The sequence below is a fragment of the Cercospora kikuchii genome, assembly GCF_019650295.1.
Source record: "Cercospora kikuchii DNA, contig_00001, whole genome shotgun sequence".
In the NCBI taxonomy this organism is placed as follows: Eukaryota; Fungi; Ascomycota; class Dothideomycetes; order Mycosphaerellales; family Mycosphaerellaceae; genus Cercospora; species Cercospora kikuchii.
The window spans coordinates 526,931-548,796 of NW_025408582.1; the positions used below are offsets into that span (position 1 = coordinate 526,931).

At 52.7% G+C, this 21,866-nt stretch overlaps 3 protein-coding genes across 3 annotated transcripts; 2 read left to right on the forward strand and 1 right to left on the reverse strand.

Moving 5' to 3' along the window:
* Positions 1–107: 107 nt before the first annotated feature.
* Positions 108–1,545, forward strand: CKM354_000016300 (uncharacterized protein; the record flags this gene model as incomplete). The annotated part of the gene is made up of 3 exons (XM_044795247.1): positions 108–265; positions 314–773; positions 829–1,545. 3 exons carry the CDS (start codon positions 108–110, stop codon positions 1,543–1,545), a joined length of 1,335 nt encoding a protein of 444 aa, XP_044651182.1.
* A 649-nt stretch (positions 1,546–2,194) lies between these two features.
* CKM354_000016400 (uncharacterized protein) lies at positions 2,195–3,154 on the forward strand (the record flags this gene model as incomplete). Its single annotated transcript, XM_044795248.1, has 1 exon — positions 2,195–3,154. One exon carries the CDS (start codon positions 2,195–2,197, stop codon positions 3,152–3,154), a length of 960 nt encoding a protein of 319 aa, XP_044651183.1.
* Positions 3,155–3,301: 147 nt separating this feature from the next.
* On the reverse strand, positions 3,302–5,245 carry CKM354_000016500 (uncharacterized protein; the record flags this gene model as incomplete). Its single annotated transcript, XM_044795249.1, has 1 exon — positions 3,302–5,245. One exon carries the CDS (start codon positions 5,243–5,245, stop codon positions 3,302–3,304), a length of 1,944 nt encoding a protein of 647 aa, XP_044651184.1.
* Between the last annotated feature and the right edge of the window lie 16,621 nt (positions 5,246–21,866).

Sequence of the window (21,866 nt, forward strand, 5' to 3'; positions counted from 1 at the left end):
TAAAACAAATAAGTTACAATCAACGCCCTGGTGTTGTCAAGCTTCTCCGTTTGAGATTTCATCCTTGCAGCATTTAGAGTTCTAGTAGAACTACCTAGACTTTCGTTATGGGACTACCAGAAGCAGAAGAACCACGTCGCCAAGACTTGGAGAATGGGAACGATGAGCACGAATCCTTACAACAACTCCCTCCAGCGGACGGCGGACGACAAGCTTGGTGTTTCCTGTTCGCCATATCTCTCTTTGAGGCGGTCATTTGGGGATTGTAAGAAGCGCGGCTGTTAGTTCAAAGACTACACTGACATTCCCAAAGGCCATATGCATTCGGCGTCTTCCAAGACTATTATCTGACCAACCCGCCCGTTTCGAACAATCCGACAGGGATCTCGGCTATTGGTACAACAACTCTTGGTCTTATGTACTTCCTAGCGCCGTTCCTAGCACTCGCAATGCAGCGCTACCCTTACGCCAGGACGCCTTGCATGATAGCTGGGCTGGTTATCACTGCTGCCGCGTTGATTGGCGCGTCTTTCTGCAACAATGTGCCGGGTTTGATCTCCACTCAAGGCGTGCTTTACGCAATTGGCAGCGTCCTTGCATACTTTCCTGGAATGCAAATCATCGATGAATGGTTCATTAAGCGACGAGCATTCGCCTTTGCTGTGGTCTGGGCTGCAGCGCCGTTAGCTGGATGCGTTCTTCCGTTCCTTATGCAATGGCTGCTTGACTCGTATGGATTTCGAGTCGCACTTCGAGTGTACGCCGTGGTCGTGGTAAGATAAAGAGATTTGCCTTGCCCTCTACTTCAATACTGATCTCTGCCTACAGGTCGTTCTTCTCGGCCCAGCAACAGTGTGGATCAAGCCACGAATTCCTATAACACAATCCTGGAAGACCTTGTCACGGGAAGACTTCGCTTTCATGGCTCATCGGCCATTCTGGTGGTACTTCATTGGAACGGTCGTGCAGTCCCTTGGGTTTTTTCTACCAAGTCTGTGGATGCCGACCTTTGCCAAGTACTACAACTTTCCCGGCTTCGCTGGTCCTCTTGGTGTCGCACTATACTACAGCTCCTCCTTCATTGGAACTGTTGTACAAGGCTGGGTCGTGGACCAACGCGGCGTGATTATCAGCTTGGCAATCACCACTGTTGTGAGCACGATATCCGTCTTTGTCTTCTGGGGCTTGTCGACGTTGCAACCGATCTTCTATATCTTTGCAGTCACCTTCGGTGCGTCCGGCGGGGCGTACAATGCGACTTGGGCAGGTTTCGCCATTGACCTGAAGAACGAGGGCTTCAAAGTTGATACCATGTTCCTAATTACGCTGATGGTGTTCGCGAAGGGAGTAGCATCTCTTGCGAGTGGGCCGCTGAGCGAGGGTCTGCACGGCCATGGGCTAGGGACTGACTCAGGGTTCGCCTACGGAGGTCCATACGGTGTCATGATCGTGTACACTGGGATATGTAGTTTGCTGGGAGGCGTTGCATGTGTGAGGAAATTCTACCAATGGCTCCAGAAGCGGAAGTCGGCCAACAGCAGCTGACCTGGACGTCGAGTGCTGAGATGCATTGGAGGTGTCGCGAAGGAATCGATAGAGTATAGACATAGATATTGGTCATCGGAAGCGCAATTGGGCTCCTGCTGTGCGGGCATCACTTGCCTGCGGATTGTTGGCGTCTCAAGACTTGTCCGCTCTCGATCACCCGCCCGAACAGCTTTCCCGCCTTCCCGCTTCAGATTTCTACTTCATATGGGGAAGCCGTCGATTGGTGCAGTCCTGAGCCTTCTCTTTTGCTCGCCTTGACAGACGACACACACCGCCTGACATGCTCTCAAAATTTAACATAGGCGCTGCAGCGTGGACTCCGCCACGTGTTCGAAGTCCTGCAGCTCAAGATAGACTGCCGCTGCCTTTGAATCTGCTCTTCGCCTTCGCGAGCACGATCACAGCAGCGAATTTGTATTACATATACCCAGTCCTGAACAAGGTCGCCGAGGACTTTGAGATCTCGTACGAACATGCAGCGCTGGTACCCACGTTGTTACAAGCAGGTTACGGAAGTGGGATCTTCTTTCTGTGTACTCTTGGCGATCGCTACCGGTTGAGGCCCATTATACTGGCGCTCATCACATTCGCAGCGGTGGATTAGCTTTGCCTGTGCCTCATCACCAACTTCAATGCATTCTGCGCGATGAGCTTCGTGACTGGACTTGCGTCGGTCACACCGCAATTCATGATCCCCATGGTCAGCGCTTTGGTGCCACCTCACAGGCGAGCCGAGGCCATCTCTATCGTCTTCTCTGGATTGATGCTGGGATCTCTGCTGCCGAGGTTTCTTTCCGGAGTTATCGCACAATTCACTGTTTGGCGAAACATCTACTGGGCTGCTCTCGGATTGCAGGCTCTCGTTTTTGGTCTGCTCTGGTGGTTCATGCCAGACTATCCTGCGCCTGCTTCAGCTGAGCTGAGATACTTCCCAGCTCTATGGAGCATTGTGCAACTTGTCACAACGCAGCCAGTGCTGGCATATGCCCGTCTCATGGTCTTCTTTTCCAATGCAGTCTTTGCATCCTACTGGACAACTCTTACAGCGCTCCTCTCGTCCACTCCTTACAGCTACACTCCGATCCAGATTGGCGCTTTCGCTCTCATCGGTATCGCTCCACTTATTTGTGTACCATTCTACAGTCGGTTCGTTATTGACCGGTTCGTTCCAAACTTTTCGGTCATGCTCGGGCTGCTGTATGCGGTCTGTGGCGTGCTGGTTGGAACCTTCACGGCCGAGCTGAGCATCGCGGGTCCTATCATTCAGGCCATCGGCGTTGATTTCGGGGTGCAAACAGCAAGCGTCGCGTACAGAGCTGCGATTTACTCATCTATACCAGAAGCTCGCAACCGTACGAACGTAGCGTACACGGTGGCAGCGTTTATTGGCCAGCTCAGCGGGACAAGTATCGGGAATCGGCTCTACGCTATAGGAGGGTGGTCCAAAGCTGGCATATTCAACATCGCGTTTCTGGCTGCAGCAATCGCGGTCACAACACTTCGAGGTCCCTGGGAGACCCAATGGCTTGGATGGCGAGGTGGATTCAATATTCGGCGGCGAGACGTGGACCACGAATTGAGCGTCATAGAAGCGCGCCAGGGCTAAGGAGCGAGAGTTTTCTCTGCTGATCCCGTGTCAGGCTGAATGGGGTTATGTAGTCCGGATTTCGAGACAAGTTTTCTTCGGAAGGGTTCCTAGTGGCCACGTTGACAATTCCTGTGTACTGACACAAAGCATGTCCTGCCAGAAACATCACTGCCGATCCCATACCAAGTCCAGCGACTGTGTAGGGAGTAGTGTGTCCAGCCCTGAAGCAGAGTGGGCTAGCCAGTCCGCGTCCAAGATGTCGAAATCTGGCAGCGGCGGCGGCGGCATCTCGGTCGCTCCTGTATTCAGGCTCTGATGATCGTTGAAGGGAGGGCCATAAGCAGAAGATCGTGTCACCCGTTCGATTGCATCAGAGCATCGTTCCAAGCACATGTCTGCTATGTCCCAGCCGTAGTTAGCTCTAGCGTCTTGCAAGGTCTGTCGGAATTGAATGAGCTTAGACGTGCAGCGACTTAGTTGATCTGGATCATGACTTTCGATCATGCATCGAAGCAGCATGATGATGGTTGAGACCAAGAAATGCGATGAGTGCGCGAACCAGAACTCTGAGAAATGCTCGGGCGTGAGCATGTTCACGTAGTCCACGATAGTGATTGCGCTTTCCCGTAGTGACATGATGCGATATTGCTTCTCAGTGTCGATAGGGTACGCAGTCTGGGCGGTGGCGGCGCGAAGATATAGGCGTTGGACCAGTAACCTGACTGACAGAAAGCAAAATTGCATGCTGCTGTGGCCACTGGGAGGACCTTTGCGCAGGTCAATGCTACAGAGTCGCCGCAAGTCTGCCTCCCAGTCATCGAGAGCACACTCGATTTTCCTCAGCGTCCTTGGCACCTCCTCCCATCGGGTCTTCAAGCCATGGACGAGTTCTAATAGGTCGCTCAAGTGACGTGTCAAGTAGCAGAATTGCGTGTTCTGCACTGCCATCAGGCTCGCGCGGAGGTCATCATGGACAGGCGCCCAATCCGCGGGATCGAGCACGACTACATCGTAGCGATCACTCGAAATGATGGGAGGTGTTCCATGAGCATAGCTTCCCCAGCAGTCATGTATGACGACCGACCACCACAGCCTCTTCCGCAAGGATTTCTCTTCTTGCGAAGCTGACCATCGAGATGAGTCACGATGGAGGCCCATGCTGTGCGCCAGTGCTACCATCTTCCCTGTAGTCAGAATGTTCGTCGTGACGGTGCGAACAGGTCGGCCAAGGAGATCCAACACCGCTGCAGTGATGGTAGAAGTGGTCGGCACCAAAAAGTCGCTCTGCAATGCGGCAGTAGCAAGATTCACAACGCGGCCGAAATTTGGTGGCTGTCGCCCGGCCAGTAGTGGAGACTTGTGCCACAAGGGCAGAGCCAGCATGTATATGTAACAGAGGAGCGTGCTCGTGACTGAATCGGCGTTACTGCGCACGGCGTGCATGTCTACGATCGGGAAATGCGGGTGAACGAAGCGAGAATACAAGCTGACGAGCTCATCTCGTGTCGATATGTCGAGCAGCTGCTGCATTGCTGCCAGTTGCGTCTTTCCTGGATGTCTTGCCAGCTCCAAGCCGGCGTGACCAGGCGGCACCGTGACATAGACCATTGCTTCTTCGCTGCCGTTGCTGGAGAAGACCGTGTTGTACGCAGTGACCCGCCCGTGGCGTGGGCGTGGCGGACCTGCCCCAACGTCGTTGCCGCTGCCATTGAGATAGTTCTCTTGCAGTCCATGCGCGTCGAGAAAGTCTTCCAGTATGCGCACGTCTTCGGCGACTGCAGGTCCTACGAGCATCGCTGTCTTTGCTGTTGGTACATCGCCGGCAACATGGCCGGCTGTTGACGAAGATGCACTTGGCGTCGCATCAGGATGCGCTGTAGCATTCTGTGGGAGATACCGTCGCCGCTGTCGAACGCGAGGAGGCGCCGATTCGTTGATCTCATCTTCTTCTCCTGTCGAGCTGGCGTTTGGCGGAAGAAAAAGACACGCGCGACTCAGCCGACGACAACGCTTGCAGGTCGCACTATCGTCGTCCACTTCACATCGTACTTTTCGTCGCCGGCAAGCATCACAGGCGGGGATCTTGTGCGATCTATACGGTCGTGGCATCGCTGTCTTCGGTGGATGGATGGATGGATGGATGGAGTTTATTCCGCCCGGCGCTAAGCACCTAACGTGTTTGATAAGCATGTGAATCAGATAGGCATGTGCATCAACTTCCATCTCGTATCCACCACCATTACTAAACGCGTCCATTATTCCACCATTTTACGCGATGGCACCTCCAAACGAAGAGTGTATTCAGAATGCTGTTCGTGATTACCTGTCAGGTCGATTTCCAAGCGTGCGACGCGCTGCAGCCGCCTACGGAGTCAAATATTCTACCGTCAACCGCAGACTCCATGGTACGGCTCCAAAGACTGGTACACCGCCAACGAACAGAGCCTTGACTCCGGTAGAAGAGGAGGTAGTTTATCAGAAGATTCTGGACCTAGATTCACGTGGTTACTCGCCAACACAGGCTGTAATCAGAAGCTGGGCGTCCTCAATAACCAAGGCACGGAATGGACAAGAGGTTGGCCAAAGATGGGCTCATAACTTTGTCAATCGTTATCCAGGCTTGGAAACAAGGCTATCACGGAGGTTATCAAGCCAAAGGGCAAAGAATGAGGATCCAGGGGTTATCTCAGAGTGGTTTACACTGGTTCAAAACATGATAGCCTTCCATGGAATTACAGAGCACGACATATACAACTTTGATGAGAGTGGATTCAGGCTTGGACACTGTCAGAATACCATAGTTGTTACTGCTACAGAGCGTAGGCAACGACCTAAGGCCTTGGTTTCTGATTCAACGCAGTGGCACACAGTCATTGCCTGTATTAATGCAGAAGGCTGGTCAGTGCCTCCATATGTTATCTTCTCTGGCAAGGAAATGAACAGAGCCTGGTTCAAACACCTACCACCAAACTGGAAGCTTGGAGTTAGTCCTAAAGGCTGGACTTCCTATAACCATGGAATAGCATGGATTCAGCACTTTGATGACTATACCAAGCACAGAACTGTTGGTCAGAAGAGGCTCTTGATTCTGGATGGCCATGACAGCCATATGACACCAGAGTTTGAGTCATTCTGTGAGGAACAAGGCATTATTACCCTCTGTATGCCTGCACACTCCTCTCACTTGCTACAGCCTTTGGATGTTGGCTGTTTTGGTCCATTAAAGAAGGCATATTCAGCCAGAATCCAAAGGCTTGGCATGGTTGGATACTACAGCCTGATCAAAGAAGACTTCCTACCACAACTCAGGCCTGCCTATGAAGCTGCATTTACTCCAAACACGATCAGAGGTGCCTTTAGAGGCTCAGGCTTGTTACCACTCGATCCACAGGCTGTGCTGTCCAAGCTGACACTGCGTTACAAAACACCAACTCCACCACCACTATGTTCATCAGATACACAGAATACCCCTCAGAATCCAAGGCAGATTGAGAGGCATACAGGCAAAATCAAGGCTAGGATTGCTAGGCATCAAAACAGCTCACCAACCTCAATTATTGAGGCAGTGGACAGGTTGTCAAGAGGGTTAAAAAGGTCACAGGCTGCTATGACATTACTCCAGGGTGAACATGACAATATGAAGACTATTATCAAGGAATTACAGTCTCATAGAGCCCCAAGGAAGAAGATTAAGCTAACACTTGGCCTTGACACTGATGAATTGGCTGCCAGAGACATGGCTCAGTCACAGGCTCAAATAGCAATGGAGTTGGTTAGTCAGATTGAGAGACAGCCAAGAGCCAAACCAACCTGCAGCAAGTGTGGTGTCCAAGGACACAACTCAAGAGGTTGTCTATTAGATAGAGTAACTTCTGAGCATTCAATTGATCCATCTTTGAGGTAGTTCTGACACCTATAGCATAAGATATCAAGAATCAAAGTTATCTACCTCGTAAAGTTGATGCACATGCCTATCTGATTCACATGCTTATCAAACACGTTAAAGGGCACACTACGGATATTACGTCATCACATTGCTTCCGGAAATTTTCCTGAACTCCAAATAGCCCATTCGGTTTGTCCTATCTCAGTTCTCCTGCTCCTTCTGTCCTATGTTGCCGGAAACTCGTACTAGGTTAGTGTGCACAAGCTCTCTTGAAGTCGCTCCTCCAAGTGTTCACTGTCCCATCTTCAGCGAGTGAAGCGTGTCTTGTTAATAGTACGAGGGTGCGTTGGGGGAAACGGTTAGTAGTAGTAGGTGTAAGGTTGGTGGCGTTGTGTCCTCTATGTGTCTCGGTTGGCCGTCACCTGGCTAGGGGAAGGTTGGTACGATGAGCTCTCGAGACGGCCTGTAGCCATAGCGAACTGGATCGTCGCCAGGACTGCGTCTATTGCCGGTTTCCACTTCTCGTTGTCTGATGCTGCCTTTCCTCCGAGAAAAAAGGAGAGGTTGCCCCTCATAGTGTCTGTATGTTGTAGCATCTGTAGTCGGAGATCATCCCACAGACGGCACCGGAATAAGAAATGCTCGACGGTTTCAGTTGCTTGCGTGCATGCGCACAGGTCTGATTCTGCAGCTCCTATCCGGTGAAGGTAACCATTCAGTCGTGACATTCCGGTCCGGAGCTGTGCCAACACGCTCGCTTGTTTGCTTCCGAGGCGATCGTATACCATCCGTGTATGTGGACCAGGTATCGCGGTGTCGATTCGTCGTATATGCTTTCCTACGCCTTCGATCGGCTGCCGTCTTTTCCTCGTTTCTGCTTTCAAGTGGCTAATAGCAGTCGATCTAGCTGCTGGCCGGGTCGACTGTGGTATTTGACCTGGCTCCGTTGCAGCTTTCGCCGCCTCTTTTGCTTTTTGGCCAAGCTCAAACTCTGGAGTGGGACACCACGCCAACCGGACAGTATTGTGGCCCTGCAGGGCCCACGCGCTCTTATAGATTTGTTGTATGGTTTCCTGTCCTGACTGCTGTCTAGGCCGGCATACTGCCTGTAGTGCTGCTCGGTTGTCTGAGAAGAGATATATATTCCGCGAGACGGTAGATAGGGGTATTTGTGCAAGGCCTTCTGCCAACGCTATCAAGGCCGCCGTGTACGGGTTGTGCTCCGTCCTTGCTGATACTGTAGTCGAGACGACGGTGGATGGGGGCTCTCCCCGTTCGGTGTCTTGTATTGCGACTCCTGCGCCGACAATGTTGTTCCTCGCCGAGGAGCTTGTTGCGACACAGATACCTGCGCTCTGTTTGGCAGCGTTCACCGCTTCCTCTGTCGTTTCCTTCGCATCTGCTGCTAGTCGCCGGTGCCACGGTGCTACTGTGTATGGCGCGATGCTCTCCATACCTCTTGTCGATACCTTGTAGGTAGTTGACATCTGTTGCAGCGGGGAGCGGAACCTCCGGGTCGGTATAACCCTGAGTTTCGACAGCGGATTGGTCGTAGGCAGCGAGAGGATATCGACCCATGTGCTCGCGGCTTTGGCTGCGTGTCGTTGCTGGACTGTGCGCATGCTTGCCTCTGCTTCGGCCACTTCTCTTGCTACTGTGCGGAAGCAGCCCGTGACTGCCTGTGCTCCGATTCTTTGTACTCGATTTACTGCAGCCGCAAGTCGCCCTTTACACTTGTACATCCACACCGGCGATGCGTAGTCGACTACTGGCGCCACCATTGTTTCGAACAGCCTGCGGGCGGTAGATGGTGACAGCCCTCGCAGTCGTTTCAGTGCCATTGCAGCAGTAAGACCTGCAGTGGCCGCTCGTGCGATATGCTGTTGGAATCGAAGTTCCGAGTCCACGACCACTCCTAGGATCTTTGTGCTGGTCACCGGCTCCACCTCTTGTCCCTTGACCAGAACTGGTCGGACGCTACTTCGGCACGGTATTCGCGTAAAGTGGATAAAGGCTGTCTTGTCGCCTTCAAAGGTGGCACCGCTTCTTTGTTCCCACTCTATCGCTTGGTCGACAACCGCCTGGATCCTGCCTTGGTTTGCCTCTGCAGAGGGGCCTGTGACCCACGCTGTGTAGTCGTCGACAAATGCTATAGCACCGCCATTGCTATCGATCTTGCGCTGGACTAGGTCCGCATTAAAAAAGAGGAACAGGACTGGTGATAGTGGCGACCCCTGCGGCAATCCTGCTTGCTGTAGCGCTTGTCGCTCCGATGCCTGGCCATTAACTACGATTGTAGCCGACCGGTCCGAGCAGAAGGAATCGATCCATTTGACTAGCGTTGCGGGGATGCCCCTTGCTTGGAGTCGCTGCAGTAGTCTTTCCTTACACACTCCATTATATGCACCTTTCACGTCGAAGCTGATCAGGCTGAGCACCCTCCTGTTACGCCATGCCTTGTAGATGTGTTCCTGCAACAGGAGGATCGCCTGTACTGCCGATCGTCTCTTCCGAGCTCCGAAGTGGTTTGTTGGTAGGAGGCCTGCGGTTTCGACCGCATGTGATATCCTTTCAGCTACTACTGCTTCAAGCGCTTTGCCAAGCGTAGCGAGCAACGAAATAGGTCGCCATGCCTTCGCAGCTGTATAGTCGCTCTTGTTAGGTTTCTTTAGTGGAATGATTTTGGCTGTCTTCCATTGGGCCGGCAGTATACCCTCCCTTAGCGACGTTCGAAAGAGTGTTAGAACCCTCTCCTTTACGGCCGGCCATACCCGTTTCCACACTACCGCCGGCAGCCCATCCTCTCCTGCTGCTTTCCACGACTGCGCTGCGAACACGCTCCGTTCAACTTCGTCCATAGTGAGCGGAGGCATATGGACTGGCCTCCTCTGCTTTCGCTGCCCTTCGTCCTCGATCACGGGCGGAAGGGGTGGAAAGAATGTTGATAGCAACTCGGTCGCCTGCTCTCCCTTACCACTTGTAATCGACCCATCCCTCCTCGTAAGGGGCGGGATCTGGGAGGAGCCTAGGCTGGTATCGGCCTTCATATACTTCGCCGCCTGCCAGATGTTGTTAGTGTCGTCCAAGAATTCTTCCCAATGCCTCCTCTGCTGCTGACGGACGGCATCATGGTATTCCTTAGAAGCGATCCGTGTCTGTTTCTCGAGTTGTTCGCTATAGGTGCCCGCCCTGCGATAGCTCCTTGCCCTGTTCCTCCAACGGGTATAGATCTGACGAAGCTTAGTAAGGTCGTGTGTCCACCACCTTTTAGCATACGGCGACGGTTTCGCGACAGGAGTAAGTGCGTGGACTGCTGCAAGTACCGCACTCATGAGTTGGTCGGCCTGCGTCTGTACATCCACTAGTACATGCCCGTATATGTTTACGGCCAATGGCTGGAGTGTACTAGTAATCTTCGCACAAATCTCCTTCCAGGGTGCATTCTTGAGTAGCAGTCGTGGCTGGACTATATGCTCTGGCATGTCGACATTAATGGTGGTCTCGATCGCGTGGTGGTCCGATCCGTGCTCTGTCCCATAAATCCTACACCGGACGAGCGCGGCGGCCAGTTCCTCGGAGGCGAGCACCAGATCGATGGTGCTTTCGTGCTTGCCATTCTGCCACGTCTTGGTACCCCTCGGTAGGAGACTGCGTAGCGCAGAGTCGTTCATAAAGTCCACGAGTCCGTCTGCCTCTCCTTGTCGGGCAGGTGAGATGTCGTCCCCACCCCATAGCTGGTCATGTTGGTTGAAGTCGCCAGTTAGAAGTATATCCATTCTTTCCCTCGTTACCCGTCTCCTTGCAGTGTCCACGCTTTGCCGCAGGAGCTGTATCGTCTCCGCGAGTGCTTGCGGGTTGGCTGGCACCACGTAGACCGATGCGATGAACACCGACCGATCGGGTAGATGCAGCAGCGCTGCGGTAATATCGGGAGAGGGCACCGGGACTGGCTCACTCTCTATCCCCTTCCGGATCCAGAGCATACTTCCAATTACCCGTCTGCCTTCGCGCGTTTCCGTAGGTATCATCTTGGTCCAGTGTGGATGGCCTAGCGGCGCGGTCAACACCTTGCCCTCTCTCACAAACGAGCAAGGTTCCGATAATGCGATGACTCCGAAGTCCTCGAGGTCTGTATCATTCATTACGCTATGTTGCACCACTCGCCGCTTGCCGACATTTAGTGAAAGGACCTTCAAGGGGCTAGGCATTAGCGACAGGAGGAGGATACAGTATTCGACAGTTCTTGCTGTACGATTCGTGGGGTCCACCACATGGGATGCACTTTGGAACCAAACCCTCGGAGTCGCATTCGGTGTGGCGGTGACCTTCTTGCGCGCACTTAGCACACCTCTGTGGTTTGTTGCACGTATGTGCGATGTGGCCTATCTCCTGGCACCTATAGCACTGCATTGGTCGTCGGCGCGGTTCACAAACCCGGGTGTATGCCGATTCTCCTGCTACGTGGAAGTACTGTTCTTGTAACAGGCGTGCTGCGTCGTTGCCTCGGGTTAGGTAGACTATCATCGACCCATATGCCTTCATACTTTCTTTTCGGCTGATCCATACAATCTTGGCGATTTTGGTCTCGTTCTCCTTTTCTAGCATCTCAATCACTCCCGGTCGGAGGTCCCCCGTCTCGGTGATCACGGCCGTGCGGTTAGCATTGTCGACCTTGATTGGGTGGAGCTGGTCCCGTAGCACGCGGCTTCCCGGTGTCGCGGCTGCGGTCTTCAACATCGCCTCTTTAACCTGTGCCAACTCGCCCTCACTTCTGCAAGCTACGCGGATTCGGTCGGCGTTGCGTGGGTCCTTGGTAACTGCCACACAGCGCCACCGTTCTTGTCCTTCGACTCCTCGCATCTCTCTCTCTATACACTCCCTGACCGCGCCGGGGTGGGTCCTCGCTTTCTCGGCCTCGTCGGCTCTCGAGATGTCGATCGTGCAGTAGAGGGAGTTTGTAAAAGCTGATGGAGTTGTGCTCATCGTGAGACTGCGGATGTTGCTAGGTTGACTGTCTGGGGGTGTGCGGGCTACTTCCGCATACGAGCGACTTCCATTAGTAGGTACGGCTACGTTAGCCAGTTGTTCCTGAATGCTCGCTGCTACTTGCTGCTGAATGCTCACTGCTACTTGCTCTTGTATTATAGTTGTAATTTGTTCGATTGTTGGTACCTTCGCGACTATTTCCTCCAGCTGTTTCAATTTCTCTTCCGCCTGTGCTGCTCGTTTTCCTGCCTGTTCCGCTCGCTTTTCTGCCTCCTTGGTTCGCCCTTCCGCCTGCTTGGCTCGTTCTTCTGCCTGTTTTGCTCGCTCTTCCGCTTGTTTTGCTCGCTCTTCCGCTTGCTTCATCTGTGCTAGCATTTGTCTCTGTGGTGTATTGTCACCAGCCGCCGCCGTCGTTTGTTGTATACTATCCCTGCCCTCTTCTACTACGTCCAAGCTCTTTTCTCCCGCTGCCCCAGACTTTGTCGCATTCAGGGTGTGCGTGCCTCGATGCAGGCTCCGGTAGTTGATGGTGCCGTGCGATGCTACTCGTTTTGGGCGCACGGTGATATACTCTCCGTCTCCCGGAGGTTCCGCCATCCTCCTCTTCTCGCTCGTCTTCAGTCGTCGCTGAGTATGCTTCAACAGGTTGGATGGATCGTCCTTAGAGTATGCCGCACGATCTTTTTCGCTCACAGATAGAGTAGTCCCTGTCTTCGGTGATAGGCGAGCGGCGACATTCGTCGGCATGAAGATCGGCGGGCCCACCCGGCTTGGCGATTTTGATCACGGCTTCAGACGAGGATCTTGAGCTTGAGGTCTGGGTTCGTCTCTCTATCTACAGGGGCTCGAGTGCCATTGGCGTTGAAAGAGCGCTCAGCCACGACGATGGGCTCCAAGAATTGGTCCTGTCACAACGCAAGGAGAGCGAGATAAGAGCTGGAGCGCCCACCGACGATTTTGCAGAGACTCGGTGTCAACATGCGCCTCTGGCAATCAAAGCTGGCTTGATTCTCATCTTATGCACCCTTGGAAGCTCAGAGCTGCTCCGAAAGTCGGAGAGAAGGGAGCCAGCCAAATGTAGTATTCCCCGGCTCTAAAGATTGCATATGCTACAACGCGAGGAGAGCGGGAGAAGAGCTGGAGCGCCCGATAATGAGCTTGCAGAGACACACGAAGTCAACATACGCTTCTAGCAGTTAGAGCTGCGTCAATGCACATCGTATGCCCTCTTGAAAGCTCAGAGCTGCTCGAGAAGTTGGAGAAAAGGGAGCTAGCACTCGACTCGGTCAATTTGCCAATGTAAATAGTACCTCACCCTGCCGTACTCCTTCTCGGCCTGTTCGAGTTCCTCGTTGCTAACGATAAGGACCGTCTACGCTTCGTGTGATTCTCCCGCATGAGCATATGATCGAAAGCCAAGACCTTTGCCTCCTCCCACTGCTCTGGCGAGTATTCGTATCCATACTCCACGCTGGTACTAAGGGGGTAGAAGCTGAAACGCCAGCGTTGCCACTGTAACCCTTGGTCAAGCGGCTTAAGACGATCTCGGCCATGGCCACGTTGTGCTGGTCGATATAGGAGTACACGACGAATTGTTGAATGTCCGGGGACTGTCGGCCGAGAATCGCTTCGAAGAGATTCATCAAAAAGTTGGAGCCGTAATGTGTGCCATGGCATTTAAGGCGTTTGGGGACATTAGCCAATCTTGTTCTGCCAGGGTGATCGCCTCCGGACGAGCATGGAGATCGCGGAAGAACGCCTGCGATCGCTCTGATCGCGTTGCGCTGCGACAATACTTTGGAAGAGCCTGTATCCTGGCGTTGAGTTAGCGAACTCACGAGTCGATAGACCTCACCATCTGCCTGTCGTTGTTGAAGAGGTACTTCTCCGCCGTGTTGATGACTCGAAAAAGCTCGAGTTTCTAGTGCCACCGCCGGAGTTTTTTACGTCCACCTCGAATGTTCTAACAAAGACAGGGTTTCGCCGCTGCTATGCCTTCGGTAGCCGCAAAGGTGGTTATACGTCTGCCCGAGAAGTTTCTAGGACTACCGCCGGAGGAAGAACTTAAGTAAGAAGACTCGAAGGGTCTAAAGCTGCCTTGTTGAGCGCCTACTAATAGAGGCGAGTCTTTATAGAGCGCGTTAAGGATATAGAACGCTCTTATAGTTATTAACTATAATTATACGAGATCGAGTCGGCTAAGGCGGCTCTTTCGACGGATATAGTACTAGCGAAGTATAATTATTATATAGATAGATAGATAATTCTTATACGCCGGTCTACCTCTTTTAACTAGAGTAAGCAGCACGCTCTATATAGTTCGGTCGAGGGAAAAGCCTTCGAAAAACCCTCGCGTTCTCTTTTACTTTGCAGTCTGCGTAGCCGCTTCCTTCGTTCCTGTTTTCCTTCGGACAATACTAGGTTTCTAGCGAGTCCTCCTCTCACCAGGTCCTATCCTTTCCCTTCTCTCTTCCCCTTCCCTCCTATACCTCTGTTCTGGCAAGTGAGAACTGCTCTAGGATACCTTCTTGGATTAGCCATTTGGCCGTAGCATGCAGTCCTCTTTTTGTGTTTGCTAGGTCCTTCCAGTTTGTAGATCCTCCTTCTTGGAACAAAAGGTGTCTTCTCTCCCTCCACCTGGGGCAGAATATGCATACATGTTTTGGTGTCTCATGCCCCTGCCCACATTCGCAGTCTGGTGTGAATCCTGGGACTCTCCTTTTGGTGAGGTATTGCCTCATCCCAATGTGCTCTGTCCTCAGGAGTGTGACCATTGTGCTCTCTGGTCTGGTAAGTCCTTTGTGCAGGCTTGGTCCTATGGCAGAGGAGGTGGTGGTTCTCCATGCAGGTGGCTGTTCTCCTCCTGCCCTAGCCCTTCTTTCTTCCTTGTCCTTCTCCCACTTCCTGTCCCACTGGTGTTTTGCCCACCATGCCTTGCAGCCTGGGTGTGTCTGCATTGTTGTCTCTTGGCCTTGGACCAGCTGGAGGATTTCCTCCTGTCTGGTTTGGGTTGGTGTTGCAGGGTTCCTTGTTCTCCTTCCTGCTTGTGCTTGCCTCTGGATCTCCCTGCACCTGTCTTTGATGTATTGGTATGCAGGTTGTGTTTCTTGCTTTTTGGATGCTTGTCTGGCTAGGTCTTGGGTGTACAAGTGGAGAGGAGCAATGTTTGCTTCTCTCTCTAGGACAGCTGTTGCAACTGACTTGTATGCTCCAGTAATGTTCCTCAAGGCCTCCCTCTGGACCTTCTCAATAGGCTTGGTGAGGTTCCTGCAGTAGCCTTGTGTGCCCTCTGGGCTGGACCAGACTTGGCAGCCAAAGGTGATTGCTGGCCTTACCACTGCTGTATACAGGTGTCTTGCTCTTTGGAATGATGCTCCCCATGTAGACTTGCACAGCCTCTGGAGTGATTGCATCTGGTGGGCTCCCTTTGTTGCTGCCTGTTTGATGTGTGGGCCCCATTTGAGCTTGGTGTCCACCCATACCCCAAGGAGCCTGAGTGAAGGCAGTGGTTCCCCATTAAATCCCTGGATTTGGACTGTAGCCTTGAGGTTGTGTTTCCTGCTCCTGGTGAAGTGGATGAGCTGGTACTTCTGTGGTGCAAACTCTGCCCCATGTCTCCTTGCCCATTCTTCACATTTCTGGTGGGCTTTCTCCAGTTGCCTGCAGTTTTCCTCTGTGGACATACTGTATGTGAGGATGTTGGAGTCATCCACAAACCCCATTGCTGAGGTGTTCCCTTCATGCAGTGTTGGGAGCAGGGTAGAGGCAAAGAAGAGGAAGAGGATTGGGGATAAGGTGGAGCCTTGGGGGATTCCTGTGTTCTGGGGCCTTGGCTGGTCCATGAACCCTCCTAGCCTCAGGCAGGTGGTCCTGTCTTGGAGGAATGATTGGATGAAGCCAACAATATGTCCTGGGAAGCCTTTTATTCTGATGTTGTGGAGCAGCCTCTGGTGGGAGACCTTGTCAAATGCACCTGAGATGTCAAGGCAGAGCATTGATGCAACTGCTCCAGGCCTAGTCTTCCAAATGGTTCTTACTTGTTCAGTAATAAGGTCCAATGCTGAGGTGGTAGACCTGCCAGGCCTAGCACCCATCTGTTCTTCTGGGAGGAGCTTTCTGTCTTCAGTCTCTTTGGACATCCTCTTGGCAACTATAGCTTCTAGGACCTTTGCAATTGTGTTGAGCAGGGCAATTGGTCTGTATGCTCCTGGCTTTGTGTAGTCTGGTTTCTGTGGTTTCCTGAGCACCACTGTGGTAGAGTGCTTAAAGGCTTTAGGGTGGTATGCCATCCTCAGGCATGCAGTGAAGAGTTTAGCTAGGATTGGGGCAAGTTGTTCCCTGCATTCTTTGAGCAGGAGGTTTGGTATTTGGTCAGGTCCTGGGGCCTTGTTGCTAGGCAGTTTTCTGAGGACTCCTTCTACCTCCTTTAGGTTGACCTCCACCTCCATCTGGAATTGGGGTGGCAGTTGTGTGTGTTGAATGTCACTTAGGTCTGCCTCCCTTGGGTTTGGGAAGAAGTGTTTTGCTAGGATTGCAGCCTTGCCCTCGTTGGTGTCTCCATTATGCTCTGTGTTAGCTAGGCTTGGGAAGTGTGGCAGTTGGTGCCCTTGGTTTGCTCCCTCTCTTGCCCATTTGGCCATTTTCCAGATCTTCTTAGGGTCCTCTGTAACCTCTTTCATTAGTCTTCTCCACGCTAGGTTTTGCTCTCTCCTCACAACCTTGCTCCTGGCATGTGATGCCTCAAGGTATTGTTTGTGGCTCCATTCTGTCTTGCTGTTCCTCCATTCTCTTCTCCTTCTCCTTGCTAGCTTTGTAGCATCCTTGCACTCCTGGGTCCACGCCATCTTTGCATAGCCTGATGGTCTGGCTGTTGGAACTGTCTCCTCTATAGTTCTCTGGATGGAGGATTGTATTCTGCAGGCTAGGGTGTCCAGGTGTTCTCTTGTGTCAAGTGGGAGTTGACTGAGTTGGTCAATGTCCTGGGCTATAAGGTCCTTGACTCTGGCCCAGTTGGCGGCTCTCCACTGCTTTCTCTGGCCTCTTCCTGTTGGCCCTTGGAGGTTGATGCAGAGGGTTGTCCTGAGAGGGATGTGGTCAGAGCTGTGTGTTTCCTCTGGGAGGGCTTTGCATTCCTGGATCAGGTTCTGGAGGGAGAGGCTGACAAAGACCAGGTCCAGTGTTTGGCAGCTGGCCATATGTCTTTCCCATGTAATTGTCCCTGGTTCTAGGGCCAGCTGCAGGTGGGCCTCTGCAGCTGTTGCAATGAGTTTGTCTGCCATATAGTGCTGGGTCTGGGTTGTGTTTCCCCCCCATTTTGGGTGGTGGAGGTTGAAGTCTCCTACTACTACATGGCTAGTAGTTGTGTCTTTTGGGGCTTTTGAGAGGGCTTCTTGGAGTGCAGGGATAGTCCCTTCTTGCCTGTGGCTTGTTGGCCCTGAGGGGTTGTAGCAATTGTGGATAGAGACAGTTCCTGCGGGTGTTTGGATTTGAATGGTTACCAAGTCACCTGTGTTGTGGAAGAGTGGTGTCCAGCTGTCCGTCCTGATCTTGTCTGATACCAGTAGTGCAACCCTTGGATTCTGTTGGGGTGGGAGGACTGCAAAGTATCCTTTCTTCGTCTTGGTCTTGCCATTTATAGTGTTTAGCCATGGTTCCTGCAGTGCTATTACTGTTGCCTCTTCTGCTGCTTGGCTGTTAAGGATCAGAGTCTGGGTAGTGTTCGACCTGTTGACATTGTGTTGGTAGATTGTCAGGGTTTGGTTATTCATGGGACACCTGGGAGAGGAGCTCAATTGGGTCAATGTCCATGTCTTCTTGGGGGGTGCTTGTTTCCCCTTGGGTGTCCTCTTTCTCCTGTGTAGTGGGAAAGTGGAGCTTGCTTGCCTGCTTCCTGCCTGCCATTGCTGTTGCCGTGGTGCCCAGGGGCCTGCCCTTGTACCTGACATCCCTCTGTAGGGGCTCAGCTGGTGAGGCTTTCCTCTTGAGGATTGAGGGTTCTACGGCCTTGTCTTGTGTTGGGTCTGAGGCTGCCTCCCATTGTTTTTTGAACCACTCTGAGAATGCTCTTGCTTTGGCCTTTGCAGCTGCTTTGTAGCTGCATTGGAGGGAGTATGCCTTGTGGTCTCCTCTGCAGTTGCAGCATTTGACCTTCTTTTCCTTGCACTGGTCTGTCCTATGCTTCCCTGCACACTTCCCACATGTATCCTCTGTGGCCCTGCAATGGGTAGTAATGTGTCCAAAGCTGTTGCACTTTAGGCATTGCACTATCCTCTGCTGTGGGTGGTATGGTTCCACCACACACCACATTGAACCAATAGTAATGCCCCTCTTGCACATTTCTCTTGCAGTCTGCCTGTCCTGCACTGCCATTACTACTGAGGAGAAGTTGGTTTCTTCCCTTGCCCTCTGGTTCTTAAGCCAGAAGGCTTTACTGATCTTGAGTCCTTCTGGGAACCAGGTAAGGTTGTCCTGGTCCAGCTGGACCCAGCTATTCGCATCCTCTGGTTTCCAGGAGGTCCTGATGCTGTGTACAATCACCTGAGTGCTTGGCACTTCCACCTGGGCTCCTGGGTATGCAGCCTTGAGCCATGATTGGTCCTTTTCCAGCCTGCTTTTCTCTCCTTCTCTGTGGAGGATGACTTTGAGGTCTCCACTTGGGAGTTTTTGCACAGCCTTAAATTGCTGCACTCCGAGTTTCCTTCTGAGCTCTTCGTGGCTCATCTTCTTTGCTGTCTCCCTTTCTTCTTGGTTTCCCATCTTCACTGAGATGGTCATAGATGCCTGAGGCTGGGGCCTTGGCATTGTGTGTCCAATTTGGGCTGTTTGGGCCCATGTTTTTGGGGTGGCAGTGGTGGGTGTTGGGCGGCTCTGGAGGGTTTTCTGGATCGCTTGAAGAGTCTGGGACTCTTCCTGGCGGAGGGCGTGGTGGAGGAGGGCCTGTTGGGCCTGCTGGAGGAGGAGAAGGGTCGGGGAGGGGGAAAGGGTCGACTGGGAGTCGAGGTGGCTCTGGATCTGTTCGGTGAGTGTCTTTAGGTTCTTTTGGATGGTCAGTTTCAGAGTATCGGTGTTAGCAGTGGTTTTCTGGCCTTGCGGGCCAGAGGGAGGTGGTTGCGGGCGGGTTTGGGTCGCCTGGGAGTTGGAGACGCAACCTCCTTCTCCCGGGCTCCCTCCTCTGCTCGCGACGTCGCGGTGTCGGTCGGGGGGTGTTGTCGCGTGTTGGGAGGCCTCGAGGCCTCCCGCCGTCGTCGTCGTCGCCTGCTGGGGCGCGTTCATGTTTTTCCTTAGTCTTTTATAATAAGTATCTATAAGTAAGGTTAGAATTAGAATAGGTCTCTTCTATATAATAATTATGCCTGCGAAGACCGATTGCACGCCTCCACGCGGCCGCAGGCGGAAACAGGCGGTCGAGCTCGCAACTCGACCGTGCTGGCAAAGTGCACGGCATGGTGGAGCGGAGTGGTGGAGTGCGAAATCCGGTGCGGTTTCGCCAAGACTACTCCGAACAGAGGACTACCACCGAAATGGTTTTGAAAACCATCCGACGACGACCTACCTGCGTTAGAAACAGGTCCGCTTAATCGTGAGCGTGCGAAAGAGCCGCGGAACTCCTAGGCGTCGATAGGACACCTCTGGTGTATGGGAGGAATCCTCAGCTGAGGGTATTTGGAGCCAAAAGGACAACAAGTCACCCAATATGCAGTCTCTGGATCCGAACCACCTACCTCTGGAAGGCTTTGAGGGGACTCGGAGAGCGTACGCGTTGTTAAGGCCGGAAGCAGATGCGTTATGCACTTGGAAGAGCCGAGGTGAAAGAGCTAGAAGGGAGGCGTTAGTTGGCGGGCAATGGAGCTCGGAGTAACGCTACGAAGCCCGTAGGGGCCTGTCGATTGCTCAGGTGCGAGTAGGAGGGTTTTGCCCGGGGCACAGCCTTACAAAGAAGGACACCTAGTCCAGCAGTCACCTAGAAGAGCTCGGAAACTTAGGAAGGCCCACATAGAGAAGCAGGCAAAGGAGACACAGAGAGGCGAGCCGAAGGGAAGACTCGAGGCAAGAAGGAGGGGGTGCAAGGCGTGAGGAGGCGAGGAGGAGGCGATACATTGGTTAGTGGGTGGAAACGCAAGAGCACTGCTGCCTGGCTAGGAGTAGACGCTCGAGCAAGCCTGCGAGACATGGCCGGCCATAGCCAAAGAGATGCGGTATGGTAACGCGAAGGGAGTCATTCTCCTGGGGCGTGGTGGGCAATGGCAGCGACTGAGACACTGTCTGCTCAGCCCGAGAGGACGGACGCGCATGTCGGTCTTGGAAGAGAGGCGACCGGTCTTCAGTTCGCTGAAGTCCGAAAGAGCATAACCAAGGCTTAAGGAGCAAACAGTATATGGAGCGTAGGGTAGGGGCTTTGGCCTGGGGCCTCTCCCTCGAAGCGATAAAGGCGCAGAGGTGTCCCTAAGCGGGAAAGCGTGGGCAGACTTTGTCTACCTGCCTTACATAAGTTTGTAGGAACGAGTGTAATTATATGCTGGCAAGACACCTGTATACAGCAGTGGTAAGGCCAGCAATCACCTTTGGCTGCCAAGTCTGGTCCAGCCCAGAGGGCACACAAGGCTACTGCAGGAACCTCACCAAGCCTATTGAGAAGGTCCAGAGGGAGGCCTTGAGGAACATTACTGGAGCATACAAGTCAGTTGCAACAGCTGTCCTAGAGAGAGAAGCAAACATTGCTCCTCTCCACTTGTACACCCAAGACCTAGCCAGACAAGCATCCAAAAAGCAAGAAACACAACCTGCATACCAATACATCAAAGACAGGTGCAGGGAGATCCAGAGGCAAGCACAAGCAGGAAGGAGAACAAGGAACCCTGCAACACCAACCCAAACCAGACAGGAGGAAATCCTCCAGCTGGTCCAAGGCCAAGAGACAACAATGCAGACACACCCAGGCTGCAAGGCATGGTGGGCAAAACACCAGTGGGACAGGAAGTGGGAGAAGGACAAGGAAGAAAGAAGGGCTAGGGCAGGAGGAGAACAGCCACCTGCATGGAGAACCACCACCTCCTCTGCCATAGGACCAAGCCTGCACAAAGGACTTACCAGACCAGAGAGCACAATGGTCACACTCCTGAGGACAGAGCACATTGGGATGAGGCAATACCTCACCAAAAGGAGAGTCCCAGGATTCACACCAGACTGCGAATGTGGGCAGGGGCATGAGACACCAAAACATGTATGCATATTCTGCCCCAGGTGGAGGGAGAGAAGACACCTTTTGTTCCAAGAAGGAGGATCTACAAACTGGAAGGACCTAGCAAACACAAAAAGAGGACTGCATGCTACGGCCAAATGGCTAATCCAAGAAGGTATCCTAGAGCAGTTCTCACTTGCCAGAACAGAGGTATAGGAGGGAAGGGGAAGAGAGAAGGGAAAGGATAGGACCTGGTGAGAGGAGGACTCGCTAGAAACCTAGTATTGTCCGAAGGAAAACAGGAACGAAGGAAGCGGCTACGCAGACTGCAAAGTAAAAGAGAACGCGAGGGTTTTTCGAAGGCTTTTCCCTCGACCGAACTATATAGAGCGTGCTGCTTACTCTAGTTAAAAGAGGTAGACCGGCGTATAAGAATTATCTATCTCTATTTATATACTAATATAAGAATTTATAGGAGTATGTTGGAAAGTGCAGTCCAGTTGGACATTCTGAGAGACACTTTGGGACAGCATATTAGGTGACATAGGTCATGTGACGTTAGGTCACATGACTAAGCTGATGCCCCATCTCAGGAGTGAGATGCAACCTGTAACTAACTAACACAATCAACTCGGTTGGTTCCTACCTATCGCCTCTACTTCTACTGCGCTATACGCCTT